Here is a 27,240-nt window from a genome sequence, read left to right on the forward strand (position 1 = left end):
TTTGGAGACAATGGATTTGTAATAAAGACAGACAAGAAAAAGTTTACGAAACATGAAAGATTTTCTTTGTTATATTGGATTCCATTGTACCCTTCTATTAACATCAAAATCAAAAGTATGTCATTTTTCAATTTGAGTTCTGAATATTCATAATATGCATCCTTGGGCCCTTAGCTCCTAGATGGACCATAGGCCATTGATGGCCTCCCATTTCCGTCATCCACTGAAGTTGATGGTATGGCTGGAGTTCATGAACACTTCTGCAATTCATTGCATCCACTGAACAGGGGATTGGCCTATACAGCTGCGCCAGAGCCCTGTTGGCTGGCTTTACCCGTTTCCACTTCTCGCGATGGAGATGTAGGTTTGGACTTCAAGAGGCATTCATAGTATGCCTATTACAAAAAAAAAATTAAAGTGCCATGCTGTTTTCAAGCCGTGTAAAAATTCCATGCTCAAAGCAATGGTTGGTCCATGCATCGGTAAAAAAGGTTAGAGGGAATGTTGGCCTATTCCTACGTCGTGCACCTTCTGATTCTGAAGGCTGTTCGCTAGGTGTTTCCTCACTGATACTGTTCCACGTGCCTCTGGTGCTCTCTGGCTTACTTCCCAGAAAGTATTTCTTTTTCCACTGTAAATGCCCACAAGAAAATGAATCTCCAGGGAGTAGTTGATACATACTTGGTTAATAAATTTGCTTTTAACTTTGAATACTGCTCAGCAGCACCTCCCATTTTGATTGTCTAGAACAGGGGTCCCCAACTTGGGGGTCTATGGACTCCTTGATTAATAGTAAGGCTCCATGGCATTAAGAAAAGCTATAGGAAGCCCCTGGTCTAGAACATGCTAGTCAATAAACTTCTCCTGAATACCCTTCAGTTCTCCCTCTCTTTCCCCCTCATGTACAGCCGGTCCCTGGGATAGGTAAGGGTTCCATTCCTGAGAAATGGCTGTAAGCCAATTTCTCTGTAAGGTAGAAATATCCATTGTCTATAGCACCCATATCCTATCACTTGATAAACACCAGCGCTAATGCCTTCACTTCATTGAATAATCACCTAAACACTAACCATAATTAAACTAATGGAAAGCACACTGTATCATCATTAATGAATATTATGAAACAGTTTTTTATTATTACTAGATTGAAAATGCTTCAAAATGTATGGGGGGAAGATGTGTGTAAAGTGAAACTTTCATATATTATTTTATATGTAATTTGGAGTGTCTCTATATTTATCCGCCTGGACAATGGTTACATCTGGGGTACTGACACTCAGGGATGGCTATACCAAGTCCAATGCTGCTAAGTGTGGATAAGAATAAGGAATCCCTACCAATGCCACAACCAGGATCCTTTCTTCCTTCCTTTCTCAACAGCCTATGGCTTTCAGGTGCTACATTCAGCAAACCAAAGAGAATGGAGGACGGGTGGTATCTTTAGAGAGAGACACAGAGTTGGCATCTCATTTTGATGTTCATTCGTTAGGTGCAATGTCGTATGACATCATCATTATGTGCCGTGTTGTATGACGTTAGTGATCATGGTCTTTCCGTGTCCATGATTGTTCTTGGCAAATTTTTCTCCAACAGTGGTTTGCCATTGCCTTCTTCTGGGCAGTGTCTTTACAAAGCGGGTGGCCCCAACCATTATCTCTTCAATCTCTTCAGAGATTGTCTGCCTGGCGTCAGTGGTCACATAACCAGGACTTGTGACCTGCACCGGCTGCTCATACGACCATCCATCACCTGCTCCCATGACTTCATGTGACCCTAAGCAGGTGCTACACCTCGCCCAAGGGTGAGCTGCAGACTAGCGAAGGGAAGGGGCACCTTACACCTCCTTTGGTAGAGACGTATCTCCACCCAGTTTGATGAATATTCATTAAAGTTGCTCTGATCGTCATGCCTTTACACCCAGAAAAATCTGTCCAGTGGAGTAAGTCAGTTGTATTTTCATTCTGCAGCTGCTTTCTCTGTGTACCTTCCGCCACACCAAACTTGTTGTAATAGCGATTCAAATGTTATCTGTAGTGAGCTGTTCAGATGTTGTAACCGTTGTTCAAGTTCGCACATAGTTGTAATCAGTGGATTAGATTTCTTTGTCTCTTCCCCCAGCATTATTGGTAACCATATTTCCCTGCAGATGTGGCAAATTTCTGTTCTAACCCATTGGCCATTTGCAACAATGTCTGGTCGAAGTTCTGGCCATTATTGATCTTGACAAATGCGGCTGAGTGACGCGCACTTGGAGACCCAGGCTGCATTGCGGTCCGCCGGGTCGGCAGGGGGCGCCTGATCTCCCTTGGAGACCCAGGCTGCATTGCGGTCCGCCGGGTCGGCAGGGGGCGCCTGATCTCCCTTGGAGACCCAGGCTGCACTGCGGTCCGCCGGGTCGGCAGGGGGCGCCGGGCGCCGACGGGGAGGCTTCGTGGTGGGTATAGACTTCTGGAAGGTTCGGCTATTAGGTTTCGGGCCGTGGCCATGGGTCGGAGCCGGAGCAGGTCGCCGCGGAGGGGTGAGTGTGAGGCTCGGGGGATGGTGGTGGGTTTCGGTTTCCCCCAGTGCCGGCGAGGTTGGAAGGGCAGGGGCGTTCGGCATGTCGAGTCGGTACTCTGTCGAAGGGAATCACCATCCCTCCGATTCCCGACCCTCGCACCGGGACGAATTACAGTAAAATGGATAACCCACCGACACGCTCGCCTCAGGGTGTGGCAACCGAGGGTCCAGGGGCAACGGGCAGACTACAAAATCCTCCTATTTTCCCCACTGCCCGCCTTTCCTACCAGCCCCTCCAGCCTTCCTTCCACACCGTGCCCTACCCACTCCTCCACTCCTCCCCATTCCTCCCTCCTCCACCACTCCCACCCCTCCCCCCTTGCCAGTCCCCCTCCCTCCCTGTCTCCCTCCTCCCCGTCCCTCCCTCTCTCCCTCCTCCCCGTCCCTCCCTCTCTCCCTCCTCCCCGTCCCTCCCTCTCTCCCTCCTCCCCGTCCCTCCCTCTCTCCCTCCTCCCCGTCCCTCCCTACCTCCCTCCTCCCCGTCCCTCCCTACCTCCCTCCTCCACCCTTCCCCCATTCCTAACTCCTCCTTCCCTCACCCCTCTACCCCACCTCCACCCCTCCCTCTCTGTACCATTCCATCCCTCCCTCCCTCCCTCCACTCCTCCCCATCTTTCACCCCTCCCCATCTCATACCCCTCGCACATCCCTCCATCCCTCCTCTACCCAACTGTCCCCTCTGTGCCCTCCCCCCTGTCCCCAGTATTTTGTGTGTATCTACTGAAACCTTCAATTGTGGTTTTTGTCACTTGAATCTTGGATGTTCAGTGTTCTCTCATCACACCTTGCAGGATTAATAAATTTGAACTCATCCAAAATTGATTTGTACTACACCATTACCCAACACTCTCTATTCTTGACCTTCAGCATCTGTTTGAAATTTCTCATCTTTGTGTGAAGTCCTTGGGCCCTTTTTTCTCTCTCTGTGGCCTCCTTTAACCCTACAATCTCTACTGTCTTTAACCAGTACAAGATCCAGCTCAATAGTTGATATAAAATTCAGAATGTGATTACTGCATGGAGAGCAGACAACGTAGTACCGGAGTAGTTTTGTTTCTGTGGTTTGAGAACACAGAAGGTTAGTACATGTTCATGACCCCTCCCCCCATTAAGGCATTTTTGAATAGTTCACCTGTTCCACTGGCAAAATTGTACCCAGTGTTGTCAACAAATCAAAATTACTTTCAGGTTTATGTGGTGTTGCCAGTGATTTGGATTATTTTGGCGTTCAGCCCACTTGCCACAGATCTGTATAAATTTGAGATTGTCCATGTAGTTCAAAGTAAATTTATTATCAAAGTACATACAGTATATGTCACCATATACAACACTGCGATTCTTTTACTTGTGGACATGTTCAACAGATCCAATGTAACTCTTGATTCGGCTAGAGGCTTAATATAGGGGGTGATAGCACCTTCACCCCCCAGCCCAGCCAAACTTAAAGAAATCTCGTTTGGGTAAATGCTGCGTGATGTGTCTCTTGTTACAAATCAGTATCACGAAATAACAAACAATACACAATATGTGATTAAACAATTGCGCTTTATAATTTTTAATTTGACTATATGGTTAGTAAAGAAATCAGAAAAAGGGGGCCATTCTCATGAAACAGTCTGCCGCACAATGTTGGAGCACACTGATTAGGCCATTCGTCCACCATCGACCTCCTCCGATCGTCGCTGACCTTTGGACCCTTGGTCCAAGTCCACTCTGTCCAAGGTCTACCAACTCTCCATTCACATCTTCTTTCCTCATCTCTCCCCAGCAAAAGACTGCAAATTCTCGGCTCCCAGACACACATGAAAGAACAACATCCCACTCGTTGGCTAGCCTGCCGTGTTATCTCTAGTCATAATTCAAGCTTTGCTGCTACAGAGAAACCATTACCTCAGCAGTGGAACAGTATAAAGAAGCCAGTACATTAACAGTGAAATATTACAGTGTGTTACACCAATAACTATGATAGAATCAATGAAAGACTGCAACAACCAGTGTGCGAAAGACAACAAATTGCAAATACAAAAAGAAAGAAAAATATTGGCAATAAATATTAAAAACATAAGGTGAATCCTTGAAAGTGAGTCCATCGGTTGTGGGAGCATTTCAATGATGGACAAGTGAAATTATCCCCTCTAGATCAAGAGCCTGATGGTTGAGGAGTGATAACTGTTTCTGAACATGGTGGTGTGTGTCCTGAGGCTCCTGTATCACCTTCATGATGGCAGTAGTGAAAAGAGAGAATGACCTAGGTGGTGGAGGTCTTTGATGATAGTTGCTGCTTTCCTGCAGCAATGCTGTGTGTAGATGTGCTCAGTGATGGGGATGACTTTACCCATGACGGACTGGGCTGTGTCCACTGCTTTTTGTAGGATTTTCTGTTCAAGAGCATTGGTGTTTCCATACCAGGCTATGATGCAGCCAGTCAATATACTGTCCACCATGCATCTATAAAAGTTTGTCAAAATTTTGGATGCCATGCCAAATTTTTGCAAACTTCTAAGTCTTCAAGGTAATTAAATTTATTCATTTAGCATTGTGGTTTGTGATTATTAATGGATGTATAATTTTTTTCTCTATGAAATCAGAGCGTCGTCGGTCAAGGTCAACATCCAGAGAAAGAGAGAGAGCCCGGCGGCGTGAGCGATCCAGATCAAGAGAACGAGATAGAGAGCGCAGAAGGAGTCGTTCAAGATCACCTCACAGAAGGCGCTCAAGGTTCATTTTGAACTTGATATGTACAGCATTTTGGGAATATGTGTGTAAGTTGCTGAAAATAATTTTGTCCTTTCTGATGTACTACAGGTCTCCACGGCGGCATAGGTCAAGTTCAGCATCTCCTTCAAGGCAGAAAGATCAGGAAACAAAAGAACATGAGATTTCAGGTAACTGATAGGGCAAACCATAAAAGTGCAAACTTATTAATATCTGATTTATTGACCCAATTTCCACCTTTGAATTGCCCAGAAATTTCATTTGCCTTCAAACAGTTAGTTAGTTTCTCTGCTCCATTAATTAGCCCAAGCAGTGGTGAAAAAATCGTGGCTTTTTTTTGCTAGCAAGTTGAATGTTAATGTAATTAGGCATGTAGTAATGTAGAGAGAACTTGTAATTTTATATAATAGCTTTGAGGAAGAAGTTGGAGTTGTGGGAACAATACCAATCATCAATGGGGCTAACGGACGAAACTTTAAAATTAAAAAACACTAAATTCTGGAAGTATTCACCAGGCAGACAGAACCATGGGTCATGCCTTATGGTAGTAATTAAATTATATCCCCATGGAGAGGAAAACTGTTAGTATTTCAGGTCAATAATCTTTGATAGGGCAAACTTGGGGTTGTTTTCAGAGAGGGACTTCCTTATTTTAATTGTTGGTGGACTGTTGAATTTTGCCCATCATCTCTCCTCTTAAGTGAGAGAGTAAACTTATTCACATTTTTTTTGGCAAGACTTTTGTGAAAGTGACACTGATCCTGTCTTTTAGCTTAAAGAGTGGGGAGGTTATTATCTGGCTGCTATAAATAAGAAAAATCATCCAGGCTAGCTCATGTAACGACTTCAACTGAAAGTGAACAGATAAAGATATCAGGTGAGAATAAGAATTGACTTGGTTCCGCATTCAGCTTTTCTGTCATGACCACTTAGTGAGAGTAGTTACTTCATCCTTTTCAATGATAACTTGTTGTAGAATTCCTCTTTCCTTTTCCTGAACATTTTAAGTACCGTATTCATTTAAGACTTCATCTTTGTTCTCTGATTTCACACACTTTGATCTCTAATTAGCCCTTCTCTTTCCTTGGTTACTCTCTTGCCTGTAACGTTCACGTTCCAAGCTTTGGGATCTTCTTAATTTTGCCCGCTGTGCTACTTCCTGCCACCTTTTTGCTCTCCTAATTTATAGATTAATTAACTACCTGTACTTTCAGTGCTTCTGTTCATCCTCTCCTGTTTTCAGTTACCTATACCTGCCAAAGCTACTTTGTTTCTTCAATCCATAAATAACTCTTAAATCGGTTCCTTGGGCTGTTGGCCTTGGCCTTCACCATTAACTGAAAATGTTGGTCCCAAATTCTCACTAATTTGAATGACTCCCACTAGTTGCAAATAGACTTGATTGGAGAAATCAGCTTTCCTTCAGTTCAGGTCCTTAATTTTAAGTCCATTCATATTCTTCATTCATTCAATCATTATCTGATGTGTCGTATATGGGCTATCGTGGTCTTGACCGTGATCCTTCTTGTTAAATTTTTCTGTAGTAGTGGTTTGCCATTGCTGTCTTCTGGGCAGTGTCCTTTCGAGACAAGTGACCTCAGCCATTATCCTTTAGAGATTGTCTGCTTTGCATCAGTGGTCAGATAACTAGGACTTGTGATATGCATCAGCTGCTCATACAACCATCCACCACCTGCTGCCATGGCTTCATGTGATCCTGATTCGGGGGCTAAGCAGGTGTTTCACTTTGTCCAAGAGTGACCTGCAGGCTAAAGGAGAGAAGAAGCTCCTTGCATCTCCTTTGGTAGAGACTTATCTCTACCCTGCCACCCAAATATTTGCAATAACAACAGTAAAACTAGAAAAGTAATGCTTGTATTGGTTATAGGTGTACAATTGGGAATTGCTTACACAAAATGTATATTTCTATTTAGAAGCAGATATGGAGGGGAAAACAGAGGAAGAAATTGAAATGTTGAAGTTGATGGGATTTGGTGCTTTTGACACTTCAAAGGTAAGTGGAAATGCTTCAATTCTTAACTTTTTTGGGTTGGATCAAGATTAAATTTAAAATTTAAATTAAAAATTAAATTGAGTTGGATGTGTTACATACAATATGGATCTACAGACCCGGCACTGTCACTGCATACCATTTCCAACAACTATAAATTCCCACATAGTTCTGAGTAAACTAATCTTGAATCATGAATGTGAACTTGCCAAATTAGTGGAAGCAAAATAACAATAATGCATAACAATTAGTACTAAAGAAGGACAAATTTCAAGGAACATATGGGTCTCTCCTGGGTTTTAAAAGATGGTAGTGATACTCATACTTTTCTATAGTTTTCTCAGTTGAAGAAACATTCCTTTATATGGCCACATTATGTACTTTATGAATAAGAAGGGTGTATCAGGAACTTACAGGACACTAATTCCTGTAGTCAGGAGATAGTTAATGTAAGATTAGCTTTCTTTCTTACAGGTACAGTACATTGAAACATTAAAGCATAGAGAGAAATGTGTAATTTTGTGTCAGCAGCCAACACAGTTAAGGTTTCTGCTGGGGGTAGTCTGCAAATAATATCATGGTTCAAGTGCCATAGTTAAGGATAGACTAAATACATTTCCAGTTTACCATAGAAAAGTGGCACAGACTTTTATGGTACATAATGCCTGAGAAATTTGATTGGATCTTTTGCAGAGGTAAATAATGGTGGATAATGTCATGGAAGGAACCTTAGAGTAATACAGCATAGAAACAGAGTCTCAGGCCAATTTGTCCATGTCTGTGTAGTGCCCATCTAAGTTGGTCCCATTTACCTAATAGTCCCCTAACCTTTTTGTATCCAGTCACCTATACAAATCTCTTTGAATTGTTATTATCTGTCTTAATGACTTCCTTTTGAATCTTATTCCTTATACACACTGCTTTCTGCATGATGAAATTATCACTTAGACCCTTTTCAAATCTCTCCGATCTCACCCTAAATCTATGCCCTCTGTCATGTAGAATGATACTCGGCCTCCTTGGGTTAAATTTCAAGAGATAAGAAAATCTTGGGATTGTTTGCTCTGGAATTTAAAAAAAATGTAATGGACAATGTGGTTGCAGTTTTCAAGCTTAAGAAAATTGAACAGATAAATAGTGAGAAGTTATTGGTTAGTAAAGCTTGAGCTGAGGTGAAATAGTCCAAATATTGGTGCCAGCTCTTTCAGGTGTGAAATTAGAAAACACTTTTACGTACAGGGTGATAGATGTGTAGAACTCTTCCTGAAATGGTAATGGTGGCTGAGTTATTGTTAAATAAGAATTAATAATTTTAGTAGAAAGACATATGAAGTAATGTCTCAGATCTATCAAAGCCTCATTTAGTGTTGTCTTGAGTAGTTTGCTGATGCTTTTCCTGATACTTGACATTTAATGCCAATGACTGAAATTGTACCTTTGGGTTTTCAGTTCAATGAGAAACCGTGAGTATTGAGAGAGTGGGAGAATGTGGATGTCTGAGTGGCAAGATGTTCAGATAGGCTTAATTTAGTACAGAATACTAGACTCCTGATTACATAGCTGAACAGATGCCAAGTCAATATCCAAAAAATTTCAGTTGAAGATAGATAGAATGAATTAGTGCAGGGAGTACAGTTGACATAAATGCTTTGGAGTCTGGATTTCTGAATATCATTTCAAAATAGTGGATAATGCCAAAGTTTTAAATATATGATGATCCAGGCAAAAGTTCACATGAGTGATTAGACCTTGGAACATCTTACTAGTTGGAATAGTTAAAATGAACAGAATGGTATACTTAATAGGAACCGGATCAGGAAAAAAAGAAAGAAAAGCATTTTGCGATACTTCAGTCAAGCAATTCCAAAGAGAATGATGTTGAGGTTTGGAATAGGTATCTATCTGAACTGACTGATATGTCATTAGGCTTCTGTACTGTGCATTCTGTGTAAGACCATTGGACTGGCTTTGTCCATCATTCTCACACCTTGATCTGTTTTCATACCCATACATCTTGCTTCCTGTGGATCCAAGAAATCTGCAGGCCCTGCTACAACTGCCAAGCAGTAAAGCAGAGCAGTCTGCATGCAACAACTAAGCACTCTCTCTAATAGATTTAGAAACCCCATTGCAGAACTTCCTGTCTCTATGTGAAATGTCAAAGTTTTTGGAGATATCGTTTAGGAGACTATGGTGAATATCAAGTACATTTTATAGAATTTGCGAACTGCTGTTTGATGATAGAGGGAATGAATGTAAGGGATTCTGATCAAGTTGGCTGTTTACGCTGCTGGTGCAGATGATATATTAAAAATACTAGCTAACTAATTTGAGGCTTGTACAATATAATCAGTGTGAATGTAAAAAATGCTTTTAACCCCAAAGACATACGAGTTGTGGTAAGACTGGAGTATCTTAGGCAGTGCCAGGGCTATTACTTCTTTACTTAGTATATAATATATAAATCAATATATCCAGGCAATCCCTGGGTTAGGTAAGGGCTCCGTTCCTGAGAATTGTCCTTTAGTCAATTTCTCCATTAGTCAGAAACATCCATTTTTTGTTGCCATGTTGTATTGCTGTACATGTACTTGCTATAATTTCACTTTATGACTCGTCATCCTAACACCACCCATAACTAAGATATGGAATATTTGCTGTATCAAGTCATTAACAAATAACAGGAAACAATTTATCATTATTACTTCAAAAATGCTTTAAAATGAATGGGAAAATTCGTATAAAATTAAATTTCCATTATGAGCTAATTTATAACCTAGGGAGCCCCTGTGTGTGGAATACAGAGTAAAATTCCAAACTTAAAAGTTTCTGATTATAATTGTGTTAATTAACTTGCTTTGAAATCAGACAGCTTCCCCACTGTAGAACACTTGTGCTCAAGAATTAGCTGCAAAGTTGTCCAGTGCAGTTATTACACTAACAACCAGAAACAGGTAAGAATAATTGCAGTGATTTAACAATGTGGTTCTAGGGCGATTAATGATGAGCACATCCCAATAAACATAATTTTAAATATACCTAAATGTTTAGCAATGTAAATTATAACCTAAAAGTGTTGTGCACTTGCAACCCAAATCCTTAACAGATTAAATGATAACCTTAATCTTGTACGTTGGCCATTAATTAATGTGCAATGTTTGTAGGCACGTGGTAGCTATGTAATTTTTTTCTATAATGGGAATCCCTAATTATGCAGCAGGCAGCTGCTGGTATTCTTCATGGGCAGTATAGCCCGAAATGAAGAATTCAGTAGGGTCTCCTATCTCAACAAAAATAAAATCACCTTCCAGTAGATAGTAATAAGACTGCACACTACTGTTTAATTTTTTCTTTCTTCAAACCAGCTGTACTGCTTCAGTGGTCCGTGACTGCGAGACACTAAAGTAAAAGCTGGAAATGCTGGAAAAAAACTTGGCAGGTAAGGCAGCATTTGTGGAAAGAGCAACAGAGTAAATGTCAAAGACCATTCATCAGATTTCCAGCATCTGCAGTTATTCAGTTATTGTAAGGTGCTATTTTGGCACTGGTTAAATTGGACATAAATCTGTTGGATCTTGCTCAGCTGGACATTGTATGAAGCCTTCTAGCCACCCAGATCACAATTTGCGATTGTGTACTCTGATTTGTGGTCTGATTTTTGTTTTGCAGGGAAAGAAAATGGAGGGTTCGGTTAATGCTTATGCCGTTAATGTACAGCAGAAAAGAAAATATCGGTGAGTATGTAGAATAGTTAGAATATGTATAAAGGCAGTGGCCATTTTATTGGGTACTACCTGAACATACCCTATGTAAATTCGTGATCTTTTGCTTCTATAGCCCATCTACTTCAAGGTTCAATGTGGTGTGCATCCAGAGATCCTCTTCTGCACACCACTGTTGAAACATGTGGTTATTTGAATTACTGTTGCCTTCCTGTTAGCTTGAACCAGTCTGGCTATTCTCCTCTGAGCTCATTAACAAGGTTTGTCCACAGAACTACCACTCACTGTAAGTTTTTTGTGGGTTGTTTTTTGCACCTTTCTCTGTTAAACTCCAGAGACTGTTGTGCATGGGAAAACCCAGGAGATCAGTTTCTGAGATACTCAAACCACTCCGTCCAGCACCAACAATCATTCCACGGTCAGTCATTTACATTGCATTTCTTCCTCTTTCTGATGTTCCGTCTAAACAACAATGAACCTCTTGACCATGGCAGCGTGTTTTTCATTGAATTACTGCCACATAATTGGCTGATAAAGATATTTTCACTAATAAGCCAGTGTATCTAATTAAGTCACTACCGAGTGTACTTTCATGTTTGTGATCTAAGTTTCACCTGCTGGGCCGGCATTTATTGACCATCATTAATTGCCCTTGAGAAGGTGATGGTGAGGAGGTTTCTTTACCAATTATGGTTATTCTGATAAAGGATTGCTCAGTCATGAGGGTTTGCAACTTGACAGGGTATATGTAGTAGTTGTACTCCCAAATGGTCTGTTGTGTTTGGCCTTGGTAGAGCTTGGAATTTATAATACTGTCAGAGTGACTGCAGTATGCCTTCTTGTTCTCCTTTCTGTGCAACTTCAAAGAACTGCAAATTGGTTAAATGTGATATCCTTTTTATAAAAGCCGTGTTAACCTTGCTTGATAGCCAGTAGTTTTACAAATGTGCTGCTTAATTACAGATTCCAGTATTTTCCAAGTGACAGATTTTTGCAAATGGCCTGCAATTTTCTCCTTTCTAGTCTCTCTCCCCCCTGGCCCCCACCTTCTGGAATTACAACATTGCCATTGCAGTTTTCAGTCCTGTGCTTCTCTCCAGAATCCAGGAATTTTGTTAGCTGAGGTCTTGGTGGTTGAGATTGTTTTGTTTGGTAGGTTCCTGAGCAAGTAACAATATTGCATTTTGTAAATGATATACCCTGCAACTATTGCACATCAATTGTGTTCAATTAGTATGTAAAGTGGTATTTAGCAACTAACTGCTGGAGGAACTCAGCAGATCAGGCAGCAGCTATGGAAAGGAGTAGCGTCAACAGTACAGACGGAGATCAGCACTAAAAAGGAAGGAGGGGAGGAAGCCAAATTTAAAGAAGTGGGGGAGGGGAAGGGAGTACAGGCTGGAAGGTGATAGGTGACGCCAGGTGAGGGCAAAATTCAGTGGGGTGGAAGGGGATGTTCTGTCCTGAAGGACATCAGTCTTGTGTTGTTGGAACTGCACTCGTCCAGAAATGTGTGGAGTATTTCGTTGCACTCCTTTCTTTATGCTTTGTAGAGTCGAATGGCCTGGGGAAGCAAGTTACTTGCTGAAGTTTACCCTATGCACTGGAAGGAGTTTATTTCTAAAACTGTAGCAAAAATAGGCTATATAGAAAATTGCAGTTAATCCAAATAAAATATGATATCTTCCAGCTTAAATAATGCTAAGCTGAAGTGACAGTCAGTTGAGCCAATCTTAGTGAATGATGTTAAAGACTCAAAAGGATTAGTGGCTTGGGGTTACACCTGGTTCCCTTGCTATGGCTGTATTAACCAATCTATTGTGCCTGTTCACAGTATGAGAATTGCACGATTTAACTTGCAAGATTTTCAACTTCTTAACAATCCCATCACTGTTATCATACAACAATAAAACCAATTGCATTCATGTTTGGAAATATAATTTGATCTGCACAATCAAGCTTTAATTTGATAAGAACTTATTATTTCTTGCAAGTTGAATGCATAGTTTCTTGCTATAAATAGGTAACAATGGAATTCAGTAAGGCCTTTGACAAGGTTCCACACTGAAGGTTAGTTAGGAAGGTTCAATCATTAGGTATTAATATTGAAGTAGTAAAATGGATACAACAGTGGCTGAATGGGAGATGCCAGAGAGTAGTGGTGGATAACTGTCAGGTTGGAGGCCGGTGACTAGTGGTGTGCCTCAGGGATCTGTACTGGGCCCAATGTTGTTTGTCATATACATTAATGATCTGGATGATGGGGTGGTAAATTGGATTAGTAAGTATGCAGATGACACTAAGATAGGTGGCGTTGTGGATAATGAAGTAGGTTTTCAAAGCTTGCACTGAGATTTAGGCCAGTTAGAAGAGTGGACTGAAAGATGGCAGATGGAGTTTAATGCTGATAAGTGTGAGGTGCTACATTTTGTTAGGACTAATCAAAATAGGACATACATGGTAAATGGTAGGGCATTGAAGAATGCAGTAGAACAGAGTGATCTAGGAATAATGGTGCATAGTTCCCTGAAGGTGGAATCTCGTGGATAGAGTGGTGAAGAAAGCTTTTGGTGTGCTGGCCTTTATAAATCAAAGCATTGAGTATAGGAGTTGGGATGTAATGTTAAAATTGTACAAGGCATTGGTGAGGCCAAATTTGGAGTATTGTGTACAGTTCTGGTCACCGAATTATAGGAAAGATGTCAACAAAATAGAGAGAGTACAGAGGAGATTTACTAGAATGTTACCTGGGTTTCAGCACCTAAGTTACGGGGAAAGGTTGAACAAGGCCTTTATTCTTTGGAGCGTAGAAGGTTGAGGGGGCACTTGATAGAGGTATTTAAAATTGAGGGGGATAGATAGAGTTGACGTGGATAGGCTTTTTCCATTGAAAGTAGGGGAGATTCAAACAAGAGGACATGAGTTGAGAGTTAAGGGGCAAAAGTTTAGGGGTAACACGAGGGGGAACTTCTTTACTCAGAGGGTGGTAGCTGTGTTGAACGAGGTTCCAGTAGAAGTGGTAGAGGTAGGTTCGATATTGTCATTTAAAAAGAAATTGGATAGGTATATGGACAGGAAAGGAATGGAGGGTTATGGGCTGAGTGCAGTTCGGTGGGACTAGGTGAGAGTAAGCGTTCGGCGCGGACTAGAAGGGCCGATGTGGCCTGTTTCCGTGCTGTAATTGTTATATGGTTATAATAGAATTTTTGCATCCTCTGTTTCTAATGGTTGACTCCTTATTTTTGAATTACGGCTTTCAGGTTTTCTCAGAAGGGAGAACATCTTTCTCCAAGTCTTTTTGGTCAAGACTCCGCAACTATTTTTCAGCTGCTAACACCTTTATGTAGCCCTAGTGATAAACAAGCTCCAGTGAAATCAGTCATGTTAGTAAATGTTATTAGAAAGGTGTCTTGCCAGAGAGTAGTGGTGGATAACTGTCAGGTTGGAGGCCGTTGGAAACGGTCTTGGATTCTCCACCTTGTAGCACATGGAGTAGGTCGCATTCCTAGCGGCTCTCTCTCTTTTAATATATTTTATATCCCACTAATAGATCCCTTTTAGTTTTGATGATTGACTACTTCTACTGAAGGATTTATTATTTTTACTGAAAGATTTACGACTTAATTACAATGTCTGAAAAAAGTTGCTTTGGTATTGAATTGAGAAGCGGCAAGACTTTCCCTGAAATGGAGCAAACGGAGCAAATCAAGAAAATGGAGGAACCTGTTACACTAGCGGGAATATTCTCTTCAATACAAGACATGAAGTCGGAATTCGGATCGCTTAAATTTAAAATTGATAAGCTGGCCTGTTCAAACGGGAAGCTCGAAAAAGCTATTTCTACGATTCAAGACTCTCTGAAAAACTTGGACTCTCAACTTCAAACACTTCAGACTACAACCTGAATCAAGAGTGAGCATGATCTATTCAAGCAAACTATTAAAGATCAAGAAATGAAGATATTGTGGCGACCCACTTCCTAGCGCACTCGAACCGGCTCACAAATAGCCAGCGCGCTAGCATAAAGGCCAGTCCCAAAAGGGCGCCAAGTCTGCTTCACCAGCAAGGGGAAAAGCCCGCGCAGGACTGTGAATACGTGCCCCCTACAGCATCCGCGCGCGGGACAGGACTGTGAATACGTGCTCCCTACAGCATCCGCGCCCGGGGAGGGCGGGATCAGGAAGGCTTTAAAGCGAGGCTGCGAAGTTCGAATAAAATCTTTTTGTAACTGCAGTTCATTGACTCCGTGTCGTAATTTCAGCGCTGCGTGTAGCACACCGCTACAATATCTTCAATGGAAAAGAAAATCAATGAAATTACCTCGGATCTATCTAAAACAAAGAAAAGAATGGTTTAGATAGTAGAGGGTGTCGGAGGAATCTGCGTATTCTGGGACTGCCTGAAAATACTGAAGCTGGCGATCTGTTAAAATTCTTTTCAGATATGCTGTACTCACTTTTCAATGAGACCCTTGAAACTAGCCCCTTAATTGACAGAGCTCACAGAATTCCATTTTCTCGGCTTCAGCCGAATTACATCCTCGAGCAGTTGTACTTTCTTTGCATTATTATATGACTAAAGAAGCTATTATTCGAGAAGCCAGAAAGAAACGGAAATTATTTTTCAATTCAACACAAATTCATATAGTCGAAGATTACCTACCTGAAATCTTTCCCAAAAGGAAGAAATATCGAGAAGTTATGAGTGAAATGTATAAATTAGATTTAAATCCCTCCCTTCGCTTTCCAGCAAAGCTGATAATTTTTCCTGAAAAATCTCTTATCATTGAGAATCTACTCTCCTCAGGAGAGATGGGAGTATATTAAAAACCTTAAAGTTAAGCCTACTGAAATTAAAGGCCTTTTGGTTTAATCTGTACTTGCGTAACATTTCTTTTATATAATATTAAACTCAATTTTAAACATGGATGTTAATAAAATCAATATAATATCTTGGAATTGGAACAGTGTCAATCATCCCATTAACCGTAAAAAAAAATTTAAGAAATTAAAAACACTTAATGCTGATACTATTTTTGCGCAAGAAAATCATATATGAAAACAGGATGAGGACAGGTTTTTCCACTTCTGGAAAGGGCCTTTATTTCACTCGCTGTCGGATAGTAAAACAAGAGGCGTTTCTATATTTTTTAGTCCCAAAATCCCTTTTGTACACCTTAATACTACTACTGATTCGATTGGAAGATATTTAATTGTTACTGGTTTATTATGTGAGCAAAAGGTAGCTCTGGTGTGTGTATATGCACCTAATGTAGAGAATTCTGATTTTTTTAAGAAACTTTTTTCAGAGTTACCGAATCTCAATGAATATAAGCTGATCATGGGTGGTGACTTTAATTGTTGTTTAAATCCGGCGATTGACAGGTCATCAACCAATCTGTCGCTTCCAAATAAAGCGGCAGCTTGTATTAACTCTTTTTTATTAGAATATGGCCTTGTCAATATTTGGAGATATAAACACTGCAATGATAAAGATTTCTCTTTTTTTCTCACACGTCCATCGTAAATATTCTCGAATTGATAACTTTTTTTTAGATACACGTCTGTTAAATTCCATTGTTGAATGTATGACATCATTGCGCTTTCAGATCACACGCCTTTAAAGTTAACCCTTAAGCTTTCGGATAGATTTTTGAAAATTTCACAGTGGAGATTGAACCCCGTTTTATTACAGGATCCAGCTTTTGTTAATTTTATTAAGGAGCAAATTTCTATATTTTTAAAATTTAATACAACTGAAGGAATGTCAAATCTGGTTATATGGGACACCTTGAAATCTTAGGGGACTGATAATCTCATTCAGCAGCTTTGAGAAAGAAGACTAAGGTGGAATTGTCAGTGCTTATTAATAAAATTAAACAGATAGATAAAGTGTATTCAGTTAAACCTACTGAAGACCTATATAAAGAAAGGGTCGAACTTCAATCACAGTATGATTTATTTCTGACCTTTCCCATTGAACAGCAAATTTTTAAATCTAAAAGTTTATTTTATATACATGGGGAAAAATCTGCTAAACTTTTAGCAGGTCATTTAAAGGCTGGGATGGTCAGAAGACAGATTTTAAAAATTCGCCGACCAGATAGAACAGAAACTTTAGATCCTTATGAAATTAATAAGATATTTATGGACTTTTATTCTAATCTTTATAAATCTGAATTCTCTGGTAGTACTATGACTATGAATAAATTTTTGCAAAGGTGAAATATACTCCAGATTTTGATTCAAGGTGCCGATATGTTAGATGCACCTATTAAACAAGAGGAGATGGTCAAGGCTATATCCTCTATGCAATTAGGTAAAGCTCCGGGACCTGATGGTTATACGGTAGAATTTTACAAGACCTTTCATGAAATGCTTATACCACTTCTTCATCAAACGTTTACCGACTCTACATTCTCTGGGAACCTTCCTAAAGCTTTTTATGAAGCACTAATTTCATTGATTCCAAAAAAAGGAAAAGACCCACTGGACTTTGTATCCTATAGACCTATTTCTTTACTGATTGTAGATTTTAAAATTCTCTCTAAGATCCTAGCAAATAGGCTTGAGACTATCTTGCCTAATGTTATCTCAAGCGATCAAACAGGATTTATTAAAAATAGGTACTCGCATTTTAATATTCGAAGATTATTAAATATCATTTATTCCCCCTCAGCCAAAGAATCGGAATGTATTGTATCTTTGGATGCAGAGAAAGCCTTTAATAGGGTGGAGTGGCCTTATCTATTTCAGGTTTTGAAGAGGTTCAGTTTTGGTCCAGGATTTATTTCCTGGATTAAATTGATTTATCATGCCCACCGGTTCTAACTAATAATCAAAAGTCTCCTTATTTTAGATTATATAGAGGTACCCGTCAGGGTTGTCCCCTTAGTCCTTTATTATTTAATTTGGCTTTAGAACCACTTGCTATTGCTCTTAGGGATTCTAATTCTGTGCAGGGTATTAGGAGAGGGGATAAAATACATAAGGTTTCATTATACGTGGATGATTTATTAGTTTACATTTCAAATCCTAAGAAATCTATTCCTTCTATGTTATCTATATGGAATTTGGTACTTTTTCTGGATATAAACTTAATTTACATAAAAGTGAATTATTTCCTATTAACAATTATTCTGATTATTATGATCTTTTAATATTGCCAAAAACCATTTTACTTACCTTGGTATCAAAATTACAAAAAATTTTAAAGACCTATATAGGTATAATTTCTCCCCTTTAGTTGAATATACCCAACGGGCGCTTTCTAAATGGTCACCTATGTCGATGTCATTGGTAGGTCAAACAAGTGCTATAAAAATGGTTATTTTACCGAAATTTTTATATATATTTCAAGCAGTTCCCACTTTTGTTCCAAAAACATTTTTTGATAAAATAGATTTTTTGATTTTATCTTATGTTTGGGATAATAAAAGCTCTAGAGTGAATAAACATTTATTGCAAAAATCAAAAGAAGATGGAAGACTGGCTTTACCAAACTTTAGATTTTATTATTGGGCAATTAATATTCGTTATATTACTTTTTGGATTTATGATATGACCAAGATGGTCCTTTATGGTTACAGTTGGAGGAAAATTCAGTAACGGGGTTTTCGTTAGCTTCTTTATTAGGAGCTCCTCTTCTGTGTTCGCTCTCCAGAATAGGTAGACAAGCTCTTAACCCTATTGTTAAACATACTTTAAAAATTGGGTTTCAATTTCGTAGATTTTTTGAATTAAATGATTTTTTACTTTCTAGTAATATTTATTATAATTTTTTAAAACCAACTTTGGATAAGGCTTTTTTAACATGGACAATTAAGGGAATAAAAACTTGTTTTAGATTTGTTTTTACAAGACTGTTTAATGTCTTTTTCACAGTTAATGGATAAATATGATATTTCTAATACACATTTTTTCAGGTATCTACAGGTTAGGAATTTTTTTACGTGATTTTTTTACTGAATTGCCCCCTGGTCTGCTCTTTAAACTTGGCTTATGTTATTTTTCAGTTTAAACCTTTTCAAAAATGATTAATAGCTATCATTTATGAACAGTTAATGAATGCTTGCATGTTGCCTAATGATAGAGTTCAACGTACCTGGGAAGTAGAACTTCAGCATTCACTTTCAGATAAACAATGGAGTAGGATTTATTATTTAGTCAATAATTCATCTATCTGTGCACGCCGTATCTTAATTCAGTTTAAGATAGTATATGTCCAAAGATAAATTGGCGCATATTTTTCCGAATATAAGCCCTATTTGTGACAGATGTAACGCAGAAATGGCTACTCTAACTCATATGTTTTGGCCATGTGTAAGTTTAAATAATTTTTGGAAGGATGTGTTTGGAATATTATCTGAAGTTATAGGTATGGATGTTCAATCTAATCCACTTACAGCAATTTTTGGGATTATTCCAGAGGAAGCAAGCAAAGTGTCTGCTTCCGCCCAACATGTGATAGCTTTTTCAACTTTACTGGCTAGGAGAGCTATTTTGCTACATTGGAAAGAATCTTACCCGCCTACTGTATTTTTATTGGCTCTCCTCCATTATGTCATGTCTAAACTTAGAGAAAATTAGAAGCCGGACATTTGATACATCCTTTAATTTTGAACAAGTCTGGTGACTCTTTATTCAATATTTTCACATGATTTAATTTGTTTTATTTATTTATTTTTCTTTATTCTTTTTGGGGAAAATCCTTATCCATGAAGGTTCGGAGATGACTGGAAGGATTTGTTTTTTTTCTCTCTTTTTTCTAATTTTATCCTCAATTGGACTGCCCAATCTTACTTTTTCTTTCCTTTTTTTCTCTTTTTTTGTTTTTTGTTTCAGTTTAGTTAGTGGGGTTTTTTCCCTTATCAATAAAATTTCCAATCTTTTTTTTTATGATTGTTATGAGGAGTTTTTTTTTGAGCATTGTATATATAACAGTGTGGCGACCCACTCCCCAGCGCACTTGAACCGGCTCACAAAGTGGCACGCGCCGGCATTGAGGCCGGTCCCAAAGAGGGCACCAAGCCTTCTTCACCAGCAAGGGGAAAAGCCCGCGCACGGGACGGGACTGTGAATATGCACCCCCTATGGCATATATGTCAAACTCAAGGCCAAATCCGGCCCGCGGTGGAATTATCTTTGGCCCGCGAGATAATATCTAATTACTATTAAAGCTGGCCCCAGTAATCGAAGTGCCTATGGCGTATGATATGGCTAATGCTGAGTTTATTCAGGTACCAGGTTTTCAGGGTTTTTAAGTGTTTATTCGGCAGTCTTGCTCGGCAGTCTTCTTCATAAGAAACGGAATTTGTAAAGTGAAACACTTTGTAGTTATAGCAGAGACTGAGACACATGAGAGCAGGCTGAAAAAACGGAGGCAACGAAAGCTGCGTTCGCACGCGTCTGACTGATCCGGCCCGCATGAAGCTGCATTTTGCTCAATCCGACCCGTGACCTAAAATGAGTTTGACACCCCTGCCCTATGGCATTCCCGCCCGGGGAGGGCAGGAACAGGAAGGCTTTAAAGTGAGGCCGCGAAGTTTGAATAAACCTCTTTGCAACTGCAACTCACCGACTATGTGTCGTTATTTTAGCGCTGCGTGTAGCTCACCGCTACAATTGGTGAGACCCCGAAGGCCCAAACGATATTTGGACTGGAGATGAATGATGCTGCATCTGTTCATGCAGTTTCATTAAAACTGCCAAGCTTCTGGACGCTGCAACCTCACCTATGGTTCCAGCAAGCAGAAGCCCAATTCCACATTCGGCAGATAACCTCGGATGCCACACGTTACTACTATGTGGTGAGCTCCCTCGACCAGGAGACAGCCGCCCAGGTTGAGGAGTTCATACAGTCGCCCCCAGAGCACGGCAAATACACAGAATTCAAAGCCTTGCCCATAAGGACTTTCGGACTCTCACGGCGTGAGCGAGCTGCCCGCTTACTGGACCTGGATGGTTTAGGGGACAGGCCACCGTCTGCTTTAATGAACAAGATGCTGTCCCTGGCCGGAGGTCACAAGCCCTGCCTCATGTTTGAGCAGGCGTTCCTGGAGCAGCTGCCCGAGGACATAGGCCTGCTGCTGTCCGACGCGGATTTCAGCGACCCCTGGAAGGTGGCGGCCTGGGCGGACGGGCTGTGGAAAGCCAAGAAGGAGAATGGGGCGTCCGTCGCACAGATCACCAGGCCACGCTCCCAGCAGCAAACCAGACCAGGCCCGGCCGCAGAGCCCGCTAACTCCAGAGGCAGGGGTGAGGAGACCAACGAACAATGGTGCTTCTACCACCAGCGGTGGGGCACAGAAGCCCACCGCTGTAGCCCGCCCTGCAAGTTCCCGGGAAACACCGCTGATGGCTACGGCGGCTGGCCATCGGGATAGCATCCTGTATGTCTGGGACAAGCAGTCGGGACGCTACTTTTTGGTTGACACCGGAATCGAGATTGGTGTCTTACCTCCCACGAGTTACAACACCCGCAACAGAAAACCAGGTCCCACCCTGAGGGCCACGAATGGCAGCACAGTAAGGACCTATGGCACCCATACGGTGCGGCTACAGTTCGGCTCCAGCCGGTTCACCTGGGACTTCACACTGGCTGCTGTAGGCCAACTGCTCCTGGGAGCGGATTTTTTGCGAGCTCACAGCCTGCTGGTCGACCTGCCAAGGAAGAGACTGGTCCACACCGAGACCTTCCAAACGTTCTCCCTGGGTGAAGCCCAGTTCCCAGCCCCACACCTAGATTCCATCACGCTGTCCGACAACGACTTCACCAGAGTCCTGGTGGATTTCCCATCTGTTCTGGCACCACAGTTCACGGCAGCCATGCCCAGACACGGTGTACAGCACCACATCCCGACACAAGGACCACCCCTCCACGCCCATGCTCGAAGGCTTCCCCCGGACAAGCTCCAACTGGCGAAGGAGGAGTTCAAGAGGATGGAGGAATTGGGGACCGCTACCCTGTGCCGCACATTCAGGACTTAGCAGCAAACCTGCACGGCGCACGGATCTTCTCCAAGGTAGACCTCGTACGGGGATACCATCAAATCCCGATGCATCCAGACGACCCCAAAACGGCACTCATCACCCCTTTCGGCCTTTTCAAGTTCCTCTGCATGCCGTTCGGCCTAAAGAATGCCGCACAGACGTTTCAGCGGTTAATGGACGCGGTGGGACGCGACCTGGACTTCACTTTCATCTATTTGGACGACATCCTCATAGCCAGCAGCAGTCGTCAGGAGCATCTGTCCCACCTCCGTCAACTCTATGCCCGACTGAGTGAATACAGCCTGACAGTCAACCCAGCTAAATGCCAGTTCGGGCTCAACACCTTCGACTTCCTGGGCCACAGGATTACTAAAGACGGGGCAACCCCTCTGCCCGCCAAGGTAGACGCAGTCCGCCATTTCCCCTGACCCACCACAATCAAAGGCCTTCAGGAATTCGTGGGTATGGTGAATTTCTACCACTGTTTCCTCCTTTCAGCTGCCCGAATCATGCGCCCCCTGTTCGCCCTGATGTCGGCTAAGGGCAAGTACATTACCTGGGACAAGAAGTCTGCCGCCGCTTTCAATAAAACCAAAGAAGCCTTGGCAAACGCCGTGATGCTAGTGCACCCCAGAACAGACGTTCCTACCGCCCTACAGTGGACGCATCTAACACGGCAGTCGGTGGAGTGCTGGAACAACTCATCGAGGGTCGCTGGCAACCCCTGGCGTTTTTCAGCAAACACCTACGACCACCCGAGCTCAAATACAGTGCTTTCGACCGGGAACTGTGGGCACTATACCTGGCAATCCGGCATTTCAGGTACTTCTTAGAAGGTAGGCCCTTCACTGCATTCATGGACCACAAACCTCTTACCTTTGCGTTCACGAAGCATACGACCCCTGGTCGTCCCGCCAGCAGCGACATCTGTCCTACATCTCTGAATACACGATGGATGTCCGGCATGTCTCAGGAAAGGGCAATGTCGTGGCGGAGGCGCAGCAGGCAGACGAGGAGATCCCTAGTTACAGGACTGCAGTCTCCGGTTTGCAGCTCCAGGACCTCCCCATAGGCCTAGGTGAGAGGACCCTACTCTGTGACATCACCACCGGCCAACCCTGCCCCGTCGTCCCAGCAGTCTGGCGGCAGCGCGTTTTCAACTCCATTCACAACTTAGCGCACCCCTCCATCAGGTCAACCGTCCAGATGGTAGCCAACGGGTTCGTTTGGCACGGACTCTGCAAGCAGGTCAGTGAATGGGCCAAAATGTGCATGTACTGCCAAACAGCCAAGGTGCAGCGACACACCAAAGCTCTGCCGCAGCAGTTCCACCCCACCCGCCGGCGTTTCAACCACATTCATGTGGATATTGTGGGCCCCTGCCAGTGTCGCGAGGAGCGCGGCACCTCCTGACTATCGTGGACCAGTTCACAAGATGGCCAAAGGCGATCCCGCTCACCGACACCACCTCCGAATCTTGTGCCCGAGCACTGATTGCAACCTGGGTATCTCGCTTTGGTGTACCGGCCCACATTACCTCCGACAGAGGCGCCCAGTTCACCTCCAGCCTGTGGTCAGCTATGGCCAGCCTTTTGGGGACATAGCTGCACCACACAACTGCATACCACCCACAGTCGAACGGACTAGTGGAACGTTTCCACCGTCACCTGAAGTTGGCTCTCATGGCCCGCCTCAAAGGGCCTAACTGGGTGGACGAGCTTCCCTGCGTCCTGCTGGGAATCCGCACGGCGCCCAAAGAGGATCTGCACACCTCGTCGGCCGAGTTGGTGTACTGCGCACCCGTGGTCGTCCCAGGAGAGTTCATACCAGCCCCAAGGGGGCAAGAGGAAGAACCCGCAGCAGTCCTGGGCAGACTACGCGAGAAGCTCGGTAACCTGGCCCCCATACCCACTTCACAGCATGGACAGAGCCCGAACTGCGTACCCAAAGACCTGCAAAACTGTAAGTTCATTTCTGTACGACGGGACAGACATCGGGCACCACTACAGCGGCCCTACGAGGGGCAGTTTACGGCGATCAGAAACAACGGGCCCACATTCGTGCTGGACATTGGGGGGGAAGAGGAGGTTTTCACAATACACCAACTCAAACCGGCCCATGTGGACTTGGTGCAGCCGGTCGAGATTCAGGCACCGCGGCGCAGAGGCACAGACCTCCCAAACAGAGTCCGACCCAGACTGAGGACATTGGGGGGTGTATCACTGGTTCTGGGGTGGGGGGGTTATGTAGCGACCCACTCCCCAGTGCACTTGAACTGGCTCACAAAGTGGCGCGTGCCGGCATTGAGGCCGGTCCCAAAGAGGGTGCCAAGTCTTCTTCACCAGCAAGGGGAAAAGCCCGTACGCGGGACAGGACTGTGAATATGCGCCCCCTATGGCTTTCCCGCCCAGGGAGGGCAGGAACAGGAAGGCTTTAAAGCAAGGCCGTGAAGTTTGAATAAACCTCTTTGCAACTGCAGCTCACCGACTATGTGTCGTTATTTCAGCGCTGCGTGTAGCACAACAGCATAATATTTTACTTATTTGATTTTGATATTATATACTTTTTGTCTTTACTATTGCTGTTTATATGTCTTTTATATTATCTACTTGTTAAACTCCTCTTCTGATTTGTATATTCTTTATTTGGAAATCAAAAAAAAAGATTGAAAAATGGAAATGGTCCTGATGTCTTTTCAGAGATGTAACTTTCCTCTGGGCCCTTTTATTTGGTTGCTGTCCTATGGTCACTATTAAGCATTAGTAATGCTGTAATGCGTGACTCTGTAAGCAAAATGTGTTCATTAAACACATTTCTCATCTTCTCATCTTTTTTTTCAGGCCTGATGAAGGGTCTCAGCCCAAAACATCAACTGTTTGTTCATTTCCATAGATGCTGCCTGACCTGTCTGAATTCCTCCAACATTTTGGATGTTTTGCCCTGTGTTCATATAAGTTTTTCTAATCAGCTAGAATTGATGTACTGTGACTTAGTATTATAAAAACACCCTCCTTGGCAAAAGACAGCAAACTGAATTGTTCGAAATTCTATAGTGATTATAATTTACAGTTATTTCAAGTAGTGTTCATTAAAATTTGCTTTCAATAGTTATCCTTTAATAATTTTTACTTTTTTTCCCCCCATACAGGCAGTACATGAACAGGAAAGGTGGATTTAACAGACCTTTGGATTTCATTGCGTAACTTATTTTAGGCCTGGACTGCCTGATGATGGCATGTGAGTTCCTAACACTGGTCAGAATAATAGCAGATGTTCCTTCTCTTACACTATAATCTGCGAGCAAATCTTCAAGTTTTTTTTAATATCAGGGTCGTTTTTGTATACCAGTCACAGGAATGGTTGTTTTGAGGTGGTGGAAGCACTCTAAATTCCTCATCCTTGATAATCAGAATTGTTGATTCTTAGAATCTGCAATGCAAGCATTAATCTGTGCTTGTTCTTTAATTGTATCTTTTATTTCAAGTTTCCAATTTTGTTATGGTATTAAAGTTGTGGAAGTTTTCAACTAAAAAAGAAAATGATTCTGAATATTTGTATGTTTTTATTGATGCACATCCAATTTTACTTTAAAAGTGTAAATTATAAACATGTAGAACATCTTCAGTGGGTTTAAATGTATGGCCATTTTCATACCATCTGCTGGTTGTGTTCCACATTTCCATTCCCATGTAGAAGTTTTGCCTATTTTTTCAGTGGTTTGAATTGGAATTTGAGTTTAATACACTATAGTTTATTGCAAGTGCAGATGTCAGTCCTTGCCTTCTCACATATTTCACATCTCATAGAATTACATATCCACTCTAAATTTTACATATCAAAATCCATATTTGCAGTGTAATAGCAATATCAAACAATTCACTTAAAATGGAAGTGCTCTTCTGAACTAAATAAAATTCAGAGCTTGCATTAAGGGTTCCCAACCTGGTGTACACAGACCCCTTGGTTAGAGGTAGGGGTCCATGGCATAAAAAAAGGTTGGCAACCCCTGCGTTAAGGTGTGTTTATGCAAATTTCAATGTAATTCAATGTTTGGTGTATGTGCCATTCATTAACGTCTCTGATGTGAACCCTCTGTCTTTGAGGGTTGTAATATTAATGTATTTGGAATAATTACAATTAGAATAAAACAAATCTTTAAAAACCAATAATGAGAAGGTTTGATAATATAACTATTACCCTTCACCTAGCCACCTTTCGTGCTAAATTTAATTATGATTATGTGATATGATAAACAACAAATACTTAGAGGCTCAGTGTATGCAAGCTAATATACTTCTGACTTCTTTACTCTCAAACAGCAATAGTATGTTTCACTTTATTGTAACACCTGTCATGTGACATGGAGCATTTTATGCTCAAAAGTCAGGGTGTCTTTGAATAGATGTAGTTATTATTAGCTGCAGTTGTCATCAGTTTGCAGATTCCACTATTTAAGAATTGTCCATATTCTAAATATTTCACTTTTGGAGTTTTATTTATGTAATTTTTATGTTCATTGAAATAAAATTTCAAAGCTGATCAGCCATGAAATGGTAGAAGAATTGGGTGACTTTTCAGGTGACCAGAGAATGGCATCCTAGTTTTTTATGTTGAGGACTGAAACTTTTAACTTTGGTAGGAGCTTGTTCTTGAATTGTATTTTTTTTAATTTCAGGTTTCTAACATTAGGAGCTTGCCCTACAAAATATCTTAATGTCAATTTGCTTCCCAAAGAGCATTCCTATCCAGTTGAAAAGAGACTTACGCCTATCTTGAACAACACATGCTTCAGTGGTTCACCACCAAGTGAATGATAAGACTTCTTGCACTAGTGTGCACTGCTGATGAGGTGATGTCTATTGTTGGAATTCACTATGACCTGTTGCTGTTTGGGTGCCTAGGATCAGCCATCTTCAAATAAAATATCATCAACAGCCTGCAAGTTTATGCTTGATAAAACTTCCGTTTGAATTTTAATTCTGGACCAACTTGTATTGGATAGGGGTAAATGTGAGCATTTGTGCAACACCACCTCTTAGCTGTTCGATTTTTCCAACTACCCTTTTGTTGAGCTGTGTAAATGAGACCCCTGAGATTTGTATTGTAATGTAAGGCTAAATCCCAAGAGAACCTGCAGATTTTTGTAAACTTTCTAAATCCAAGTTGGCTTGTATTTTGTTGTAATGGTGGATAGCCTTTGTATCATTTTCAATGGTTAATAAAAAAAAATTATCACTGTGAA

The 27,240-nt window shown here is 41.7% G+C and overlaps 1 protein-coding gene across 1 annotated transcript; it reads left to right on the forward strand.

The window, feature by feature from the left end:
* Positions 1 to 2,395: 2,395 nt before the first annotated feature.
* On the forward strand, positions 2,396 to 27,240 carry snrnp27 (small nuclear ribonucleoprotein 27 (U4/U6.U5)). Its single transcript, XM_073060260.1, has 7 exons — positions 2,396 to 2,518; positions 5,148 to 5,277; positions 5,365 to 5,444; positions 7,209 to 7,288; positions 10,955 to 11,019; positions 25,147 to 25,235; positions 26,674 to 27,240. Exons 1-6 carry the CDS (start codon positions 2,485 to 2,487, stop codon positions 25,199 to 25,201), a joined length of 444 nt encoding a protein of 147 aa, XP_072916361.1. The 5' UTR covers positions 2,396 to 2,484; the 3' UTR covers positions 25,202 to 25,235; positions 26,674 to 27,240.

Source organism: Hemitrygon akajei, chromosome 1 (genome assembly GCF_048418815.1).
Source record: "Hemitrygon akajei chromosome 1, sHemAka1.3, whole genome shotgun sequence".
Lineage (NCBI taxonomy): Eukaryota > Metazoa > Chordata > Chondrichthyes > Myliobatiformes > Dasyatidae > Hemitrygon > Hemitrygon akajei.